The sequence below is a fragment of the Onychostoma macrolepis genome, chromosome 16 (assembly GCF_012432095.1).
Source record: "Onychostoma macrolepis isolate SWU-2019 chromosome 16, ASM1243209v1, whole genome shotgun sequence".
Lineage (NCBI taxonomy): Eukaryota > Metazoa > Chordata > Actinopteri > Cypriniformes > Cyprinidae > Onychostoma > Onychostoma macrolepis.
The window spans coordinates 11,958,663-11,979,046 of NC_081170.1; the positions used below are offsets into that span (position 1 = coordinate 11,958,663).

At 37.0% G+C, this 20,384-nt stretch overlaps 1 protein-coding gene across 3 annotated transcripts; it reads right to left on the minus strand.

The window, feature by feature from the left end:
• Window positions 1–6,144: 6,144 nt before the first annotated feature.
• zdhhc18a (zinc finger DHHC-type palmitoyltransferase 18a) lies at window positions 6,145–19,545 on the minus strand. Of its 3 annotated transcripts, XM_058747286.1 has the most exons (11): window positions 19,421–19,545; window positions 18,574–19,318; window positions 18,176–18,336; window positions 17,947–18,096; window positions 16,880–17,017; window positions 14,888–14,939; window positions 14,312–14,414; window positions 14,105–14,214; window positions 11,847–11,949; window positions 10,787–10,857; window positions 8,321–8,460 (listed from the first exon to the last, which is right to left on the minus strand). In XM_058747286.1, the coding sequence occupies exons 2-10, from the start codon at window positions 18,813–18,815 to the stop codon at window positions 10,816–10,818; spliced, it is 1,101 nt and encodes a 366-aa protein (XP_058603269.1). In that variant the 5' UTR covers window positions 18,816–19,318; window positions 19,421–19,545; the 3' UTR covers window positions 8,321–8,460; window positions 10,787–10,815. The 3 variants fall into 3 exon arrangements, with proteins under 3 accessions (XP_058603267.1, XP_058603268.1, XP_058603269.1); XM_058747284.1 differs by lacking the exon at window positions 10,787–10,857 and having other exon boundaries at window positions 6,145–8,460; XM_058747285.1 differs by lacking the exons at window positions 10,787–10,857; window positions 16,880–17,017 and having other exon boundaries at window positions 6,145–8,460.
• Between the last annotated feature and the right edge of the window lie 839 nt (window positions 19,546–20,384).

The following is a 20,384-nucleotide window of genomic DNA, read 5'->3' on the forward strand; positions in this document are numbered from 1 at the left end:
TCCAATCTATGAAAACAGAAGAATGCACAAATGAACAACTCCAGCATAACACGATGCAGAAGTAATTAAATTCCAAATAAAGGAACCCAAACCCTTACTTTTAAGCACAGTTAAGCTAAACTGACATGTTTATTATGAAAAAAAAAAATAAGAAAAAAAATTAACAACATGAAAATAAGCATTTAAAAAAATGGCTCTTTGTCAGGTCACTCTGACATGTAGTACTTTTAATATTGGACACAGATGCTGGGAAACTTTGGCTTCATCTTTTGCTAGACTAATAAATCTACGACTGTAAACCTGCTAAGGATACAAAAATGCATCATGGGGTTAGCCTTTGAAGTCAGTGTAGAGTCAAAATGGCAAGAAACAATGTGATACAAACACATTTAATTAAAAAAAAGATATATCACTGACTTGCTAAAAAGATCGTATTCCTCATCCTTTCCTACAAAATGCATGCTACGGATGCGAAAACGCAGAAAATCGAACCTGATCCGAATACGAAAAAACGGAAAACCGCATGCGAAAATTTCGAACTCAGTGTGCAATGGCCTTAAGCATAAGCAATAGTAACAGCCTTAGCAATCACCACTAATGTGTTATGAACAGGGGTGTGACGAGACACTTATCCCACGAGACGAGACACGAGACTGGGTTCAAGAGAACGAGACGAGATTTTTAGACTAAAAAAAGTATTTTATTCAACTGAAAAACACAAAATGCAAAAAACGTAAGTGCATTTTTAAAATCAACTTATACTTTATGAAATTAAACTTCTATTTTAATTAATTATATGCAGTAATTTACAACATGTAAACTAGAGCTGCATTATTCTGGATAAATTGAGACTCACAATTTTATATATATATCACGATTCTCTCACAAAATAACAATTTACTAGTTGTTCTGACAAAATGTTCATTGCTTAAGTCTTTTAAATATATATATATATATATATATATATATATATATATACACAGTGAGGAAAATAAGCATTTGAACACCCTGCTATTTTGCAAGTTCTCCCACTTAGAAATCATGGAGGGTCTGAAATTGTCATCGTGGGTGCATGTCCACTGTGAGAGACATAATCTAAAAAAAATCCAGAAATCACAATGTATGATTTTTAACTATTTATTTGTATGATACAGCTGCAAATAAGTATTTGAACACCTGTCTATCAGCTAGAATTCTGACCCTCAAAGACCTGTTAGTCTGCCTTTAAAATGTCCACCTCCACTCCATTTATTATCCTAAATTAGATGCACCTGTTTGAGGTCGTTAGCTGCATAAAGACACCTGTCCACCCCATACAATCAGTAAGAATCCAACTACTAACATGGCCAAGACCAAAGAGCTGTCCAAAGACACTAGAGACAAAATTGTACACCTCCACAAGGCTGGAAAGGGCTACGGGAAATTGCCAAGCAGCTTGGTGAAAAAGGTCCACTGTTGGAGCAATCATTAGAAAATGGAAGAAGCTAAACATGACTGTCAATCTCCCTCGGACTGGGGCTCCATGCAAGATCTCACCTCGTGGGGTCTCAATGATCCTAAGAAAGGTGAGAAATCAGCCCAGAACTACACGGGAGGAGCTGGTGAAAAGAGCTGGGACCACCGCTTCCAAGGTTACTGTTGGTAATACACTAAGACGCCATGGTTTGAAATCATGCATGGCACGGAAGGTTCCCCTGCTTAAACCAGCACATGTCCAGGCCCGACTTAAGTTTGCCAATGACCATTTGGATGATCCAGAGGAGTCATGGGAGAAAGTCATGTGGTCAGATGAGACCAAAATAGAACTTTTGGTCATAATTCCACTAAACGTGTTTGGAGGAAGAAGAATGATGAGTACCATCCCAAGAACACCATCCCTACTGTGAAGCATGGGGGTGGTAGCATCATGCTTTGGGGGTGTTTTTCTGCACATGGGACAGGGCGACTGCACTGTATTAAGGAGAGGATGACCGGGGCCATGTATTGCGAGATTTTGGGGAACAACCTCCTTCCCTCAGTTAGAGCATTGAAGATGGGTCGAGGCTGGGTCTTCCAACATGACAATGACCAAGCACACAGCCAGGATAACCAAGGAGTGGCTCTGTAAGAAGCATATCAAGGTTCTGGCGTGGCCGAGCCAGTCTCCAGACCTAAACCCAATAGAGAATCTTTGTGGAGGAGTGGGCCAAAATCCCTCCTGCAGTGTGTGCAAACCTGGTGAAAAACTACAGGAAACGTTTGACCTCTGTAATTGCAAACAAAGGCTACTGTACCAAATATTAACATTGATTTTCTCAGGTGTTCAAATACTTATTTGCAGCTGTATCATACAAATAAATAGTTAAAAAATCATACATTGTGATTTCTGGATTTTTTTTTTAGATTATGTCTCTCACAGTGGACATGCACCTACGATGACAATTTCAGACCCCTCCATGATTTCTAAGTGGGAGAACTTGCAAAATAGCAGGGTGTTCAAATACTTATTTTCCTCACTGTGTATATATATATTCATTTGAACAAAATAAAATTAAAAAAAGTTCAATGAAGGAGTCAGTGTCTCACCTCATAAAGACTTGAATGATTCAATGTCAAATACATTTTTTAAACGGCTTGTCGCCACCTCCTGGCGGAAAATGATAAGCGTTACAATACAAGTGTTAAGAAACTTTCGTTTTGATCGCTACTGTAGACAATAAGTGTTTATACCCAAACTATAAACTTTTATCCCAGTACACTGTAAAAAGTGAAAAGTTGACTTAACTTAAAAAAATTGAGGAAACCCGTTGCCTTAAAATTATTAAGTAAATAATAATTTTAAAAAATGTAAGTGAATTGTCAAGTGCACTTCACTATTTATTTTTTATTATTTACAGTGTAGGCTACTTCTGTTATTTAAATGTCTGTAACACAGAAATAATGATGCGTGGTTGATAAGACTGTTTGTGTTGCTCTTTCTGGATCAGCAGCAGCATGAATGCAGATTTGAATGTCTTTAACATCCGTTTCACATCTTAAGCGTCATGGAGCGTGAGCAGCGCGTGTTTAGTCTAACAGCGTTCACATCGGAAGCGTGATGATGGTCGACCCTCTGATTCATCAACATCTCACGCTCCACTGACACTCACGCTGTGAAACTCTCGCGACGGCGAGGCGGCTGTGTCGGATTGAGCAGTCGCGCGCAGTTGCTCTCCAACGACTGCGCTGATCAAAAGCATGATGGGAAACGACTGACTGACGACACAGCTTAATGCTCATTGGTTCAGACAACCGTGATGCTGCGTTCTCTTCTGAAATTTTTTATTTTTTAAATCTGATTTCATGCTATTATGTATTTAAATTGTGCATGAATATTCCCAAACACTATGACAGTGCGATCTCTGTGTGATTGTTGTCATATTTTCTATAAAAATCTAAAATACATGTGTGGATGATAAATACGCCTTTCGTATGGAATTAAATAGCAAGCACTTTGAGTGTCTCGTTCATCATATTTATATTCATATAAGAGCAACAGAACTGAAATTATATCATGTTTATCAGCAGCACAGTATATGAGTGAGAATAACGCGATATCCTGCCTTTGATCTCGTAGGTATCTGTTCCACTTCGCGCTTTTCCACTGCGTGGCACGGCTCAGTTCGGCTCGGTTTGCGTTTCCACTGCAGTTTAGTACCGCTTTAGTACTTTTAGTACTGCCGTGACTCCTGAAAAACTTTTTTAATTCAGCGTCGCTCCAAGTTCTCGCTGGATCCGCTCCTCGGCTATCAACGAGAGGGCAGTCTGTACTTCCTCAACAGACAACGAAACAGCCATTTTTTGGTTGTTTAAAGAAAGGTGCACTCATTCAAAACAGTGGCGTTCGATCCTTCCCTGACTGTACTGATTTAAATCTAGCGGGTTTTTTGTCTGGTGCTGCAAGTTCAATGCCGCAGGCCAATCAGTGATCAGCAGAGTTTACACGTCACGTTTTGGTAAAGGTAGGGTTCGCTTGGAACCTTGGCTGAGGTGGTACTAAAAAAAGTACCAGGTACCAGGTACTGTACCCAGTGGAAACCCCCCCCCCAAAAGTGAGCCGTACTGAACCGTACCATGCAATACCATGCAGTGGAAAAGCGCCAAAAACTGTCCGTCTTGACTGGCTTATTTCACTCCTCCCCTCACTGCAGCCGCCTACATTTCAGGCGAGGCGCATCTCAAACAAGCCTATACTCACAACCGGCGCAACGTCATAGAATGTCTCTGAACAGGTTCACGCCCACTTTTGGGGGAAAACAAACCGCCATACAGCATCGGATCGAGGAAGTGGACTAACCTTACAACATGCCAAAGAGTTGTTGTGTGGTTGGGTGCACCAATAATGTTTGTAAAAACCCAAATTTAGCCCAGGCTACCTGCCATCATCATCCATATCTTGCTGTTATGGAAATATCATGAATTACGGATGATGCTATCGAAAGCTAAGCCAGGCTAACGTTAGTTGTATGGCTGGACAGAAAAGTGCACTCAGTACTCTAAATATAAGGACATAATATATACATTTAAAGATGTTTACTTTCAAATACGAAGTAAAATCATTCACTGGCTTACCTGGTGATTAGATTGGGTACGAGTAAATGTCCGGTAAGACACCTCTGGCCACTGGGTGGGGTTGTTACACCAATTTGACGCTGGGATAATGAGTTTTTAAATTGACCAAATTAAGTTTGTGGATGTATCTTTCACGCTCTATGGCAGGCAGGGTGGACATATAATTACTTGACATGTTTAATCTGAGTGATTTCTTAAGTTATTCACGCCTGCCGGCTGTGTACGGACGTTGCTTTTTGCCGCTATTTTGTATTGAAGTCTATGGGAAGTCTAGTTTATTTTCCCCCAAAAAGGGGCGGTGACGAAATTGACAGTTACGTTCGCGGATGTGCCGGTAGTGCGTATCGTCTTGCCAGTGTGAAGCGGTCCAGACAAAAGTCTGTGGAGAGAGCGGTGAAGCCGTCGCCTACAACGTGATCCATAACCATTACATGACTCTTGTATCTTGTAGTTGGATAAGAGGATGTGGTCTAACCCCAACAACCTTATTTCATGGCTAGACACTTTTACTTTGCTATAACCACATTTGATGTTGTTTTCAAAAATTGTCAGTCAAAACCGACACAGCATTTAGAGCGGATGTTTTTGCCATTTAAGGAAAATTATTCAAATTAAATCTAAATGACTTAGATTGCTTAACTCAAGTTGTCTATAATCAATTAAAAATACTTTGTGTGGAAACAATTTCCATTCAGAATTTGCTAGTAAATTTCACAAAAACCTTTGTTTTAAAAATATTGTTTTACTTAACTCGACTTCAAAAAATCATTTTTTAGTGTAGGTATTACAAAAAGTTCACTGATTACAAAGGAAGAGCTTATGCCGACCATAGTCGCTCTGAATAACATTTAACAACAAAGCAAAACCTCAAATCAACTTCTGAAGTAATTTCACCCATTTACTGCAAGTGCCAGTTCCTCAGAACTGTGGCATGTCAGCAAATCAATTCCTTTTTTTACCCAGATACAGATACATTTTCATAAGAGTCCCGGGAGGTTGGCTGTATGATGGGTTGCCATATTTTTAATGACAGAATCTCTAGGCAAGGGCTGCATGGGGGTAATTGAGGTTAGTTCTGGGCTAAATGAAAAACACCGACTACGGCTTGGCGCAGAGTACCAACAGAAAGGTAAAAAGAAACTCAGCTGATGATTGTTCTTCTCTACTGCTCCCACATCTTTTTGTTAGACTAGACTAAAATACAGCAACCCTACAATTATGCATTTTAGCATTTCCCATATCCAATCCTGTTACATCAAACCAGAATAAATGTCAGCTTGATGGCATTGTGGTAAAGCCAAATATCACATTCAAAATATCTCAAGTACTGTGAATGCAAACGCTTGAATCAATCAAGCAAGCAATCAATCAGCGATGCCTCCAGGAAATACATTGTCCTCATCTGACACATGCAAACAAAACTGTGGAAAACTGTGCCATCTACTGTCTAAATGAATGCGCCCTGTCTGGCATGCAGCAGATCACAGAAGGTAACAAAAGATGTTATGTGGACTGTGCGCCTCGAAACAAGATGAAAACTTTCAGGCAACTAAATCACAAGAGGAAAGAACATTTGTTTATTACTTTTTGTCATTAAGTCTTCAGGTGAAAAAGGATAACAACACAAAACACAAGTCATACATTCTTTTATTTTTCCTCTAACACCGCTGGCAGTGATTAACTTCTGTAAGTCTATGTTTTTAGAGGAGCAAAATATTGTGAAACTTTTACTGTCAACTTTATTACTGTGCCAGATTCCTATTTATTAAAAAAAACTTGATAATCTTAATGATGATATGATTAACTCATAATTCATCAGTAATCCATCAAATCTCAAGGCAAAAGGTTTCAGTTAAAACAGTTCTTCTCTCAAGCTTAGTAAAAACACTTTAATAATGATCAGAAAACAATCTTTGACCCACCAGTGAAAAGTCAGAAATACTACAGGGTTTTTCCTCAATTCAAAATGATTTTCAGTGGTAGCTTATATACACATGCAAATTTGACTGATTACACAAAATGCAATGAATTTTTATAATTATACAATTACATGTCGAATGACAGAATTTTAACACTTTACATATGGTAAGCTTAAAATTATGAAAACAGCTTTTTTTAAAAAAAAGTAAAATCTAAATTATAGTTAAGTGGGTAGTTGACATATCAATGTGTCCTATGGTGCGACAGAAAAATGTAAAAAAAAAATAAAAATAAAAATAACACTGCAGATAAACCTCTCTCATGCTATTTGTAACTCTAAGAATGAAGATACATTTTTCTCATGTTATTTGTATGTTAAGTTTTTTTTCCTACATTTTTGCTATGTCACACCATCGGACACAGTCCAAATTTTATTTGTCAACTACCCAAGTAATGTTTGTTCATAATACATGAATGTTTGTTGAAATGTTAAAAAGTATATGTATAATTTAACATTTATTAGATTAATAAATTCTGTAAAATCATTCATTCATTGTTAGTTCATGATACCTAATGCATTAACTAATTAATGCATTAGTTAAAACTTAAATGTAGAACAGCGTTATCAAATTTACTACCACAAAGTGCATCCACATTTGCATTCCCAAGACTATTGATGATTAAGAATTTAGGGCTAACTAGTTGTCTAAGATGTTTGACTTCCTCAACAGAACTTTAAACAATTTAAATGGGTCACACGGGTTTTGTGGTCTGTAGTTCACGCACTTTGCATCTAAAAATGCAGAAATCAACATGAAGACAATGATCATAGGGGAAAGATATTGTATCAAATACTATTACATTTGCTTCAGGATGCCACTGAAAAATTTTCAATGAAGGAAAAACCCGGTATTAAAATGGACACAAAACAAACGTAAATATGAAAGCTGTTAATTCACTTACTGGTAGCCGCAACATTATACAGGAGATAAAAACCCCTGGAACAACAGTAACATTGTATCACGTACACAAATAAATCATAAACCCTCTAATCCTGAGCTCTCTGATACCCATTCATAAAACTGCTGTTTATATACTTGGCTGTTGGTGCGAATACTTTTTAACCAATTACTTTTTTGTAGAAGGTCTTCAACACCACAAAAAATGAACAGAAGTGACTCTGAAGTAAGGCTTTTTTTTTTAGACCCAATTGACCTTTCAAAGCATATAATTATTGCATTAGGTCCAAGCAGAAAAAAAAAAAAAAAAAAAAAAAAAAAAAATTGGCTTGAGGTTCTGTAAAACACTCATCATCTGCCGATATTTTTGTGCAAAATGAATGAAAAACAAAAGCATCTTCTGAAGATGTTTTGCATCTCTCCACCAAGTGTATGTTGATGTTAACGGAACAAAACAATCTTGAAATCCCTCTGTTATTTAAAAAGTCAATGCAGGCTTATTCCCATTTGTAGAAAGATGGCATGTTTCCTGAGAGGATCCTGAGTATAGTAAGTCACAGTTTCTTAAAAAGTGTGATGCTGTTCTCAAAGTTGAAACAGAGAGGAGAGTATTTGCACAAGGCTGCTGGTGGCAGAGATACTTTTCTCAGTTCAGTGGGATGAAGCCCATGTCAGGAGCGTCACTAAGAATGAGTGGACTGTGGCCGAGGGAGTAGGGAGGGCTGGGTACACGCAACAAGGGTTTATGGGTGTGAAGAGCGGCCCGTTTGTTCCCTCTCTGGGAGCAGGGAACATCTATGGGGCGCCGGGCTTGGTGGCCTGAGCAGCCGGTAGAAGGAGGCCTGTTGGGGGGAGAGACGGTGATAGAGACGGTACGTAGTAGACTCTCTTGGGTGACCGGGGCAGTTTTGGGTGTGCCAGGAGAGCAGGTGCTCTGGATCACTGTGGAGTGTGCCATTGATTCTAAAAGCTCCTTTGTGCCCTGTGTGCACTGCGAAAAGAATGGCAAGAAAAAAAATGGTTAAGAGTAGGGCTGCACAATATAGGGCCATATGATTCCCGCGATGCAGAAAAGTGGACAGAATTGCATAATCCAGTCATAAAAATGGAATTTACTGTATAACGCGGCATGTCACGGAATTTGCCAAAGTTTGGATGAATAAATCAAAAGCAGGTCTGTATGCTTAAATCAAAACGCAATATGGCCAAGTTTCTCTGAATATTAAGTTGCAAAAAGACTATTTAAAAATTAATCCTACATGTTCTGCGTGCCTCTGAAGTGAATGAATGGTGCAGACACAGACGAAAAAAACGGAATCAAGAAAAATTTAAAATGGAAAAAAAATCAAATTTGGACAAAAAAATTAAACGGATTTCATAGGGCCCTAACAATATTAGAAAAATTTGACATTGCAATAATTTAGTTTTTCTTCAATATATGTAAGGGATAATCAACAGCTAGCTGTGCATTAAACGATTTGAATGCACGACATGCGCGTCGGGTGGTTGCCTCTGCGAAGTGCATTCAAATCGTTTTAATGCACAGCTAGCTGTTGATTATCCCGTTTATGCCATGGTCATTTGCCAGCATTCACATATTAATGATGTTAATAATATTTTGCGCTGCAATATTTGACCGGAACGATAAAAATGACGGTTATTTTCGTCTGTATTACTATTCAACTGTAACTGTATGTTACTATGGTTACCAATGTTTATAGGAAGCGCATTAATATAGAACGTGATTAAACTGACCTGGAACTACCTGTGCAGTTCAGCGAATTTAATCAACACCTGCCAGCCAATCAGAATCGAGTATTCTGACAGACCATGGCATAAAGCGATATGATTACTTGAATAACTATACTTAGAAATATGAAGTCATTCTAGAGTTAGTGGGGTGACTTTGTTAGGGAGTGCACAGAAAATAAAAATAATGAGTACAAATTGTTTTTTTACTTTTAAGATTTTTTGAGTGCAATATCCTTTATGGCTGCAAGACTTGGGGAAAATCCAAGTATTCACACTTGGGTTTACTTTTTACAAGAACCAACTCAAACCTCTTTCACTTGAGTTCTTATAGACAACATTCCTACTATGTTTGACCAATTCAATATGACTATAAAATAATAATAATTGTCATGATTTTATTGCGATTGTTGATTAAAATATTGAGATTGTAATATTATGAAACAAAAACATTAAATAAGAAATATACTGCAAGATAAACTGAGTATAAAAATGTAATTTTGTTTTTTAATTTTACACTCAATTTCTCAATTTTCAAATAGTAAACCATCAAGCTTTTATTTTGATGGGTTGCCGGTTTGAGTGAAGCTTGTCTCTGTGTATTAATTTACATGCATACAGCCCATGATATCAGTGTCTCAGAAGGGCTCCATTTGCAGTAAATAAACCTGTTCTCAGACGCTGAAACACTGTATCATGAACAATATCTGTGTAAATGCCAAGCTTAAAACCAGTAAAGAATACATTTAATTAAAATCAAAGCCTAAACGATTTGACAATCGCACTAAGCCATATTGCTATATTCATTTCAATATACTGTGCAGCCCTAGTTAAGAGACAAAAAAACAAAAATCACAGTCATAAATGTTTCTGGGGTAAGAAAATAGAAACTGATGTTAGACAGCAGAGCAAGTATGAGAAAATGGCCAGATTAGAATAAGGATGAAAGCAGGTTAGTATTGCCAAGGAACTAATAAGATGAAAATGTAGCAAAAAATGGAAACAAAGCATTTGACTTCAAAGTTTCCGATGAGCTCAGGCAGTGCAGCTGATATTATAAGGGGATCTCCAGGGGTCGTGAGGATGAAAACACCTCCTTAACATCTATCATGAGAGAAGGTGGAAAAGAACATGTGTGCATGATAACTAGCGCCGAGCATTACCATGACCTCAGTCACCAGAATCCCGAGAGTGGATGAGAATGAGATAAGCACAGATGAATCGTGATGATGATGATACATTAATTAGGAAACAATGACATCATGGAGGAAAAATAAAACAACTGCAGACCTCTGGCCGACAGTAATACATGAACACGACCACCATAAAACGGAGTAAAAACAGATGTCAGCTAAAAGAGTCAACTCATCCATGAGCAAAGGAGGAACAGAGATTAGACAACGAGCCCAATGATCTCTCACATGATGGACACGTCTTATGAGTGTGGTTTTAAAGCAAAGAAATGGAAGTCAAGCTGACAGTTCAAATAAAAGGCAAAGCAAAGGCCGAAGAGTCATGAGAAGGCGGCCATGGAATGGCATGCAAACAGCCCCATAACACACCCTTACCATCAAACGTCACAGAGCTGCAGGAGCCTTCAGGCAGTGCAGGAGTTAGCAAACTCCTGACAGTTCTCCTCCTGTGTGAGGTTCAGAACTTCAAACATCAGGGCTTGATGCAAGTCAATATCAAAACAAACTAAAACAATGGCATTTGTGAACATCAAAATTTACAGTTAAAAGCATTTTTTTTTTTTAATCTATCTATCCTTATTGCCATGATTTCATTCCACTCTAGCTTTGCAACTAGCAGCGGCAATAACATCTCAAAATAGTATTTGTAACCTGAATTGCCACCTTGTTTAAATTTAGACTGAAACGTGACTCCACAGTCTTCTGTAAGATTGATGTGCTGTTGCGTTCGTCATCCATCTACACTTTTCTATGTGCATATCTTTACACATAAAACAGAACAGGTGCAAGCCTCACTAACTGTAAATATGAGCTCTTTCCCAGCAAGCCAGGGTTTACAATAAACATGATTAAACCAGGATAACCTCATTCATTTTCACATGCTTTTCTGTGACAAAGTTTATGGTTTCAGATCTGTTAAAAGATCTGTCCTGTTTTCTGTTCATATTTACACTACCATTCAAAAGTCTAGGGTTGGTAAAAAATCTTTTTGAAAAAAAGTCTCTTGCGCTCACCAAGAATTAATTTATTTGATCAAAAACACAGTAATAAAAACAAAAATACTATGAAATATTATTGCAATTTAAAATGACTGTTTTCTATTTTAATATATAGTTTATTCCTGTGATGCAAATTTTCAGCAGCCATGATGGCTTTGATGAAAAGAAAGTTAAACAATGGCATTTATTTCTGTAACAATGCAAAAGATTGACTTAATGCATCCTTGCTGAATAAAATAATTAATTTCTTTAAAATAAATTTTATTGACCCCAAACTTTTGAGCGGTAGTGTATGACTTGAAATGCTATGGAATGTTTTTTGAGTGACTAATGTATCAGGATTTTAAACTATTGCTATAATGCTTTAACCATTTAAAAAATACTTTTAGTGTTAAGAATTTGGAACTAATGCTCCTTGAACTTGAAGGCACTCTTACCATATTTGCGTCATTCTTAGCCCTGAAAGGAGGGAGCTCAGTGTCAGAGGTCATTGTTTGAGGTGTGTCAGCTGGAGGTAAAAAGCCTCTTCTGTCAATCAAGCTAAAAAAAGATGACAAGATGAGCGTGTGACCTTTTGTGACTTAACTTTCAAAACACAGCACAGACTTAACTGGGAAAGATGGGCTATGATGTCAAAGAACTGTACATTTAACATGTCAGATCTCGCCGCCTTGGAATTATAAGGTTCTAACTGCATTCTGAGCAGTTTTGAGATATTGAGCTTTATAGATTTTGCATTCCATGTAGCAAAAATTATATGGGGAACATGTCTTTCATACATGAAAATGACAGTGACCCTAAATTTATTCTAAAAGTACAATATCAATATCCTCTCAAATTTGTAAATGGGGATTTTGGGAACAGGTCAAATGCAGATAGAACCTTCGAATTCTAAAAAGTCATTTTTCCGCTTGGAATTATAAGGTTCTATCTTGCAAACATTAATTTAAGCAACAATTTTCAAGAAATACAAACAGTTTGCTTATAATTTGTTTTAAAACACAAAATTAGTGTTATAACAATGTGCTGACATGTATGAGAAAGGTAAATTTAATGCTTCCTATGACATTTATTTCTTATTTTACGACAAATAATTTTTCTTGTTCAAGTTAAGCATAAAGGGCTGTGCTAAATATTTTGTCCAGTGCAGATGTTAATTTTAGGTAGGAATATGGTGGGTAATTAAACATTATTGCAGGAACTGTTTAAGTAATACATCCGACCAGGACTTTATTCCACAGAAAAAGGACATGGTAAAATTGCTCTCTCTCTAAATATCAGTATGTCTGAGATAACCTGCTAACTTTTATTGTTGTAATTAAGACCTCATCAATTAGATTGTTGACCACTTGGCTTTAAGGCTTAATATTGTAAAATGTAAGACATTTTAAGACTTTAAACTGCAAGAAAACAGACAATGCTTAAGTTGTTTATCAAATACACTTTTACACTTAAATGTATGAATGTTTCGCCAATCATTACATATTCGGGTCCTTAGCGACCAGGGCCAAGGCTATACCTAACACGGATGGATCTCTATCTGCTGCAATAGTATAAAACGCTCCTGATATTTTAATAACAATTACAGAAGAATAAACAAAACAAAAAAAAAAAAGCATATTTCGTTACCTTTTTAAACTTGGGAGGGTTTAATCTGAGCAGATGATTTTACTATCGCTGTCATTTTCAGAGCGCATTTCCCCAGTACATTCGGCATCTGGCTCATATTTGCGATCTCAAACATATTCTCAAAACTATCGTTCTCAATGACTTCAAAAACATTTTGATCGTTATTCACGACATCCACCGTCAAATGACAGTGACACTTATATTTCACTGCATACAGTAATTGCTCTGCAGTAAAGCCATTCAAGCCAGTTAAATTTTTGCAGATGATATTTGTTTTGTGTTAATTACAAATGAAAATCACGTCATGGTGTGTCAAACAGTGCCACTTTGAGGAAAAAGTTGAATTGCACGTATTGAGTCATCAGACATTTAATTATTGTTGTGCAGAAATAATATACTTACACTATTACATAGCCTACCTCAGGTCACTAGCGGCCCTATACACCCTTAATAAACATTGAAAAATGTTTCACTGACTAATATATATATATATATATATATATATATATATATATATATATATATATATATATATATATATATATATATAAATAAAATATTTCACGTTTAATCTTTCCTGCTGTCATGGAGCAGTCCGGCAACATGATAAAGAAAGTTGATCCTGATTGGTCCTCTTGGGTGCATTCATAGTGCTGATTGGCTCACAGATAGAACCTTATAGAACCTTTAGAGTTCGACTTTGTAGATAGAACCTTTTTGTTTTCTAAATAAAAAGTCCTAAAAAACTTTAAAAAAAAAAACAAAAAAAAACACAATGTAAATAAGTTGTCACAGAATAAGAATATGTGAATAACTCAATTTTGACAAAAAATGTCAGATAGAACCTTATAATTCTAAGGCGGCGAATTCTGGCAAAATGTGTTCTTGTTTGTAACAGTATGTACTGAGGACAGGATGTACATCAGCCTTAAGCTAAATGGCATCCTTCATTGCCTCACAAACAAGCAATGATATTTACTTCTTTAGTAAAATCTTAGGAAGTGAATGAATACTAAAATAAACACCTGTTTCTGCTATGATGTTGGCATGAGCATGCAGTACAGACCTGGGTGGCATTGGCCCACAAAGCACCACACAGCAGTTTGTGAAGATGTTGTTATAGGTGTAAGGATTCCCTGATTCTTCTCCTCTTTTACTGGACCAAGAGCCTTTAATCTGAAATCATTGAATGCAAAGAAGCTGTTCTTCAATCTGACTGTATAAAACATTGCAATTAAATAAAGTGTTGATGTAGCTTTTGTGCGATACTTACATCTTCATTGGTTGTGAGGTTGGAGGCCACAAGATAAGTATGGAAACCTGACAGACCAAGAATGGACCAGATGGAGAAGAAGCAAATGACCAGCTCGACAAGAGTGCAGGAAGGGTTAAGGATGCAAATCTGCTGTAAATGTGTGTTAATGTCCAAAATATACATGACAATAACAGTACAGTGATATAAGAACAATTATGCAAAATCAATTCCATGTGCTTGAACATTCTGCCCCAAACTCATGAACCACGAGGTCAGCCAGCTAGGTTGATTAACTGAAAGGTTGTGGTGGAAAACTGTGACCTCAAGCCACAAACTTTAAAAAAGGGGGCTGGACAGCAGCATCATCTGTATTTAGGGGCAACTGCTGCCATCCTGACAGGAAAGCAGGGCGTGGTGGAATCCTTGAGCCGATTAGGGATGAATGGGATTAGGGAAAAGGTGGAACCAACAGCAGTGTGCCTGTAAACAAATAGTGAACTCGGTCAGCCTTGCTATTGGTTGTTTCTGGCGAAAGGGGTAGTGCAGCATGCCGATCGATGGAGACAGGGGTGGGAACACAGAAAAAAAGGATATCTGGCTGGGCTGTCCTGTATTGCCTGGATGATACCACTCCCAATTTGTGATCCTGTTGATGAGAGTGACTGGTCAGAGAACAAACCTGCTTTAAACCTGACTGACAAAAACAATCTACAGTACCATTCAAAGGTTTGGGCTACATTTATTCGATCAAAAGACACATCAAAAACAACAATATTGTGAAATATTACCACAATTTCTCATATTAATGTTAAAATAAAGCAGTAAGCCCCAAGAAGCTGTGGTTTACAGTGAATTTATAACAGCTAAGGGGTGTTGTTAGGCACGATGCGAAGCGGTTATTCCATAAATGGTTATTTCATATATGTAGCAAGGTTTCACAAATTAAAACAAAGCAAATAAAATGTAATGATATTTATAAAAACATTATTCTTCCACCAAACAATGTAGTTTCTCAGAAACAGTTGTGGTTGCAACAAAGTGGTTGCAGAGCAACACGCAGACATAAACAAAGATGTATGTTTGTAGAGTCAATTACAACAGTTTGGAACACGGCTCAACCAATCAGAATCAAGGACCAGAACTATCCATTTTATAATGTAATTTATACCACTAATGGTAAAGCTGAACAGCCTTCAGTGTCACGTGATGGTTTATAAATCATTCTAATTTGCTGATTTGATGTTCATGAAACATTTCTAATTATTATCAATGTTAAAATCAGTTAATAGTATTGCTAGTTAATATTATATTACTACATAATATTTTTGTGGAAACTGTGATGAATTGATGATTAGAAATATGAATTTCATTGTGACATTATAAAAGTCTTTACTGTCAGTTGTGATTCCATCCTTGCTGAATAAAAGTATTAATATCTTAAAAAAATAATAATAATAATAGTAAAATCCTAATGAACCCAAACTTCTGAATAGAGGTCTGCATTCCCACGGGACCCGACCAGAATTCTTGCAACGCGGGATTAAATTTCCGAATAAAAGGCGGTAGCGGTCGGTAACTCTGGTGTAATTTGAACGGGAGCGGGCGGTCTAACAATATCCCATTCCCGACGTCCTTTCAGATCAGCATAGATTCTGCGCTTTAGCCTACTCATTCTTATCGAGCACCAGTACAGCCTGCACTCAAGACTGTTATGCACACGCTGCACGCATGGACCGCTGCTTGCATTTTATTTGCGGGGTCTGTGCGCAGCATGTGCATAACAGTCCTCAGAGCAGGCTGTACCAGTGGTAAATATATGGCCCTCAGACAGAACAGGCAGGTTGTCGATCAGTGACAGAGCAGAATAAGGATAGAGCAAAGTGTGGATGTGCTGTCCTTGAAGGACATTCAACTCGGTTTTGTTTTTGCTTAGCCTATAATTTTAAATGACAATGTCATATTTATCTCTTTATTTTTCTTTCTCTGTGACACTTTTCCTACTGTGTTAACTGCAAAATGTTAAACGAATTTTGTATTTTGACAAGACGAATAAAAATAAATAGGCTTACATTTTTGTACAACCTACATTTTTATTTTCTCTGCGTCACTTTTTTCCTACTGTTGACAGCAAAATGTTAAACGAATTTTGTGTCTTGACAAGACGAATTAAATTACAAATACAGTTTTGTGCAGACTACACTTTTATTTGTTATCTCTCTCTTAGTAGCGGAAATTTAAATGTGAGATTCTGGAAACGAGATCTAAATTTAGCGGGAACAGTTGGGTCAGGAAGAAAATTATTCTAAGCGGACAGCAGGTGAACAAAGAGTGAACATATCGCGGGAGCGGGTGGGTGCGGAATATAACCTTGTGGGAGCGGGAATAAAAAAACAGTCCCGCGCAGACCTCTACTTCTGAACATGTCCATATAGGAAACATTTAAAGATTTCTTAGTTTTGAATAAGCACCATTTCAACATAGACGCATACATTTATAGCTCTCCCGCTGACAACTATTATACACAATTAGTAAGATTTTGTGTGAGGTAGAAAGAGAGTGTGGTGCAGAAGGTGTTGTGCAACTTACTTAAAGTGAGGTGAGTGATCACACAGCCAAAGATAAAGGAGGTCAGAAAGGATAGAGACACTATGAATGCATAAAAAAAGCGATAGTTTCGCTTCCCAACACAGTTCCCCACCCAAGGACAATGATGGTCGAAACGCTCTACAAAGGGAACAGAGACAGAACATTCTCAGACACGACGACACTTACAAATAACCTCTGTGCATTCTCATGCAATGATTTTAAGGAAGTGATTTGTGTTAGAGGTTAAACTATTACACATCCATTATTAAAGCAACATATTTTGTAGCTTTACAGAAACAGTTCTGTCATCATTTACTCAACCTCATGTGGTTTCAAACCATTATGACTTCCTTTCATGGAATTACACTAAATGGGTACTTGAGCATTTACGGTTAAAAAAAAAAAATCAAAAGCATAAAGATGTCTAGAAAAATGTTGTGCACTACATTCCAAGTCATCTGAAGTCAAGCAATGGCTGTGAATGATAAAATGATTTTTATGAAATGTATTCATCTTGAAAATTTAAGATGAAATTAAAAGTTTAATTTACAGAGTTTAACTGAAACTCTTGACATCTGCCCTAATGGTGCATTCCATGACGTTAGAATACTGAAGTTACATTGAAAGATTTGTGAAAGAACCATGCTTTCTAAATTAATTGATTGATCCGGGTCTGAAATTTCAATCTACACACAAAGTGTATGGCTTCAGAAGATTAGAATATTGCACTCAAGTTGTATGGACTACTTTTATGGTTCTTGTTGAAGCTATAAATGGTTAGTTTACTATGATTTACTCGCCCTCATGTTCCAAACCTGTATGATTTTCTTTCTTCTGCAAAACACCCACACATTCACAAAAAACATTTTGATGATGAATGATGGTAACCAACACATTATGATAACCATTGACTTAATTTGCATGGACAAAAAAAAAAAAAAAAAAAAGCATTTCTTAAAATATCTTCTTTTATGTTCCACAGAAGAATAACAGCCATACAAGTATTAAATGACATGAGGGTGAGTAAATAATCAATATTTTTGCAGAATACAGAAATGCTGCCTTACCGACACAGTTGTCACACAGGCTGCAGTGGGATGTCCGGGGCGGACGGAACATCTTGCATGTGAAACAGTATTTAAGCTTGACCACCTGGTCATTTATAAGGATCTCTTTAGTACGGGGAGGTGGACGGTATGTTGAAGATCCAGAATTATCTTTAAAGAAACCCACAACTTTAATATCAACATACATTTATTTATTATTACAAATAAACACCACAATCAAAAATCTCACCAATCTGTCTCTCAATGTCTGCAGCCTCATCCGGCAAAGCCCTGGGTAATATCCCTGGGTCTGTAAAACTGGTTTGAAGGAGGGCGGTGATGACAAATATAAATAACACCCCACCGATTACTGGAATGAAGACAGTAAGGTGACGCACCAGAAAGGGGCAACTGTAATGAATCAAACACAAAGACAAGAGCAAAGTTAGCACCCAAGACAAATACTGTATGTGTGCTTTCTGATAATAACCATGTGAAAGCAACTGTTTCAGACCGAAATGATGTCAAGAAGAGCTACATCAGCTGGTGGAGATGTCTCCATTGAGAAAAGTAGCAGTGGTAGGAGTAGTTTGTCTAGCAGTGTGGACACTGGTGGCTCTGTGTGCATGTGTAATGCATACTACTCACTCAAAAGTGAAAAATAAGCCACTGGTGATGAAAATTAGGCCGATGGTTAGCGGGAGCACACCGCATTGCCTGGCCAACATAATACGCCCATCACAGTAGAAGCGATTTTCTCCAGGGAAAACTTCCCATTTCCTCCGTAGGCGCTGGGAGTTTTTCCTTCCACAGGGCAAAGTGGTGGAGGTCCGGGTGTTCGATGTTCCGAGCGCTCGTGGGTCTATTTGTTGATACTCGCAATTTTTCATTTTCAAAAAATGTGACTAATAGTATAGCGATAGGGGAGTATATATTTAACCTCAGGAACACTTTAGTCACAAGCCAAGCCCTAACAAAGAGGAAGCTAGAGCAACACTAGATATCAGCTGTAAATCCTCGCCACATATTATTAAAGACACTGTCACAAACGTACTGACAAATCACTTGCGTACTAAAATGATTTCAGCTATCGAACTAAGCTAACTCGAAAGTCCACAAAACACATAATATGTTGCTCAACGCATCCGTTTGCAACTAAACATCCCCTAAAGGGAATATTTCGACTTATTCCTATATTATCACGCCATGTTGTTTCTTTCGATAAATTAGGGGTGTCTTAGCTAAACTAACTAGCTGTCAACAAGCTAACATATCTCAGTGGACGACATTGCTCCTCACGCGCTGCTCAACCGTCATTTGAACGACACTCGGCTCCTCGCGTTACTCAGCCGTCCGATCGCTGTCGATATTAAGTTGACCAACCGTAATGAATCTGTTGGGTAATGAAAATTAGATCAGATAAAGTTGTTTATAATTCTGTAAACGCGAATATAACGCAGCATTTCAGCCACGGATGAGATACAACAATATTTACCTTACAGCGATCACTTCCCTAGCCGAGGATTACCTGAAGAAAGGGACCAATGACTCGCAAGGGCTGCGTCATCTCAGGAAGACCAATCAAAGATCACTTCCGAGACTCACTGACCTCTGTGTGTGAAGATATTTTGTTGTTGTTGTACACCATTACGAATGTAACAGATTTATGTAAACATGATACAAATCTATAAAAATAGGTAACTAATATAATAATAACTAATAATATGTTGCATGTATTCCTAAATAGGCTAAACATTTACCTGGGTAACTGAAGTTAAAGTAACATAGTTTCTAAAATAATATTATAAAATCTTTTTACGTTTTTGAAGATTCAATATTTATAGATTGTAGCATTACAGTTGTGACAATGTTTCTTTTGAACAGTTTTTTTTAACTATTAAATGTTTTTTGGCAAATGATATAAAACTGAAATTAAATAAATATGATAAAAAGCTTAAACTTCATACATTTGAAATATCATCTTGAGCATTAAAATTAAAGCTTATAAAAATAAAACTAAATAGGCATTTCTTTAAAGGATCATAATAAAAATGTCAAAAGCACATAACATTACTAAAATTAAAAATGAAATATAAAAAAGCTCATTCTAAATATTAATAGAGTATACAGGTGCTGGTCATATAATTAGAATATCATCAAAAAGTTGATTTATTTCACTAATTCCATTCAAAAAGTGAAACTTGTATATTATATTCATTCATTACACACAGACTGATATATTTCAAATGTTTATTTCTTTTAATTTTGATGATTATAACTGACAACCAAGGAAAATCCCAAATTCAGTATCTCAGAAAATTAGAATATTGTGAAAAGGTTCAACATTGAAGACACCTGGTGCCACACTCTAATCAGCTAAGTAACTCAAAACACCTGTTAAGGCCTTTAAATGGTCTCTCAGTCTAGTTCTGTAGGCTACACAATCATGGGGAAAACTG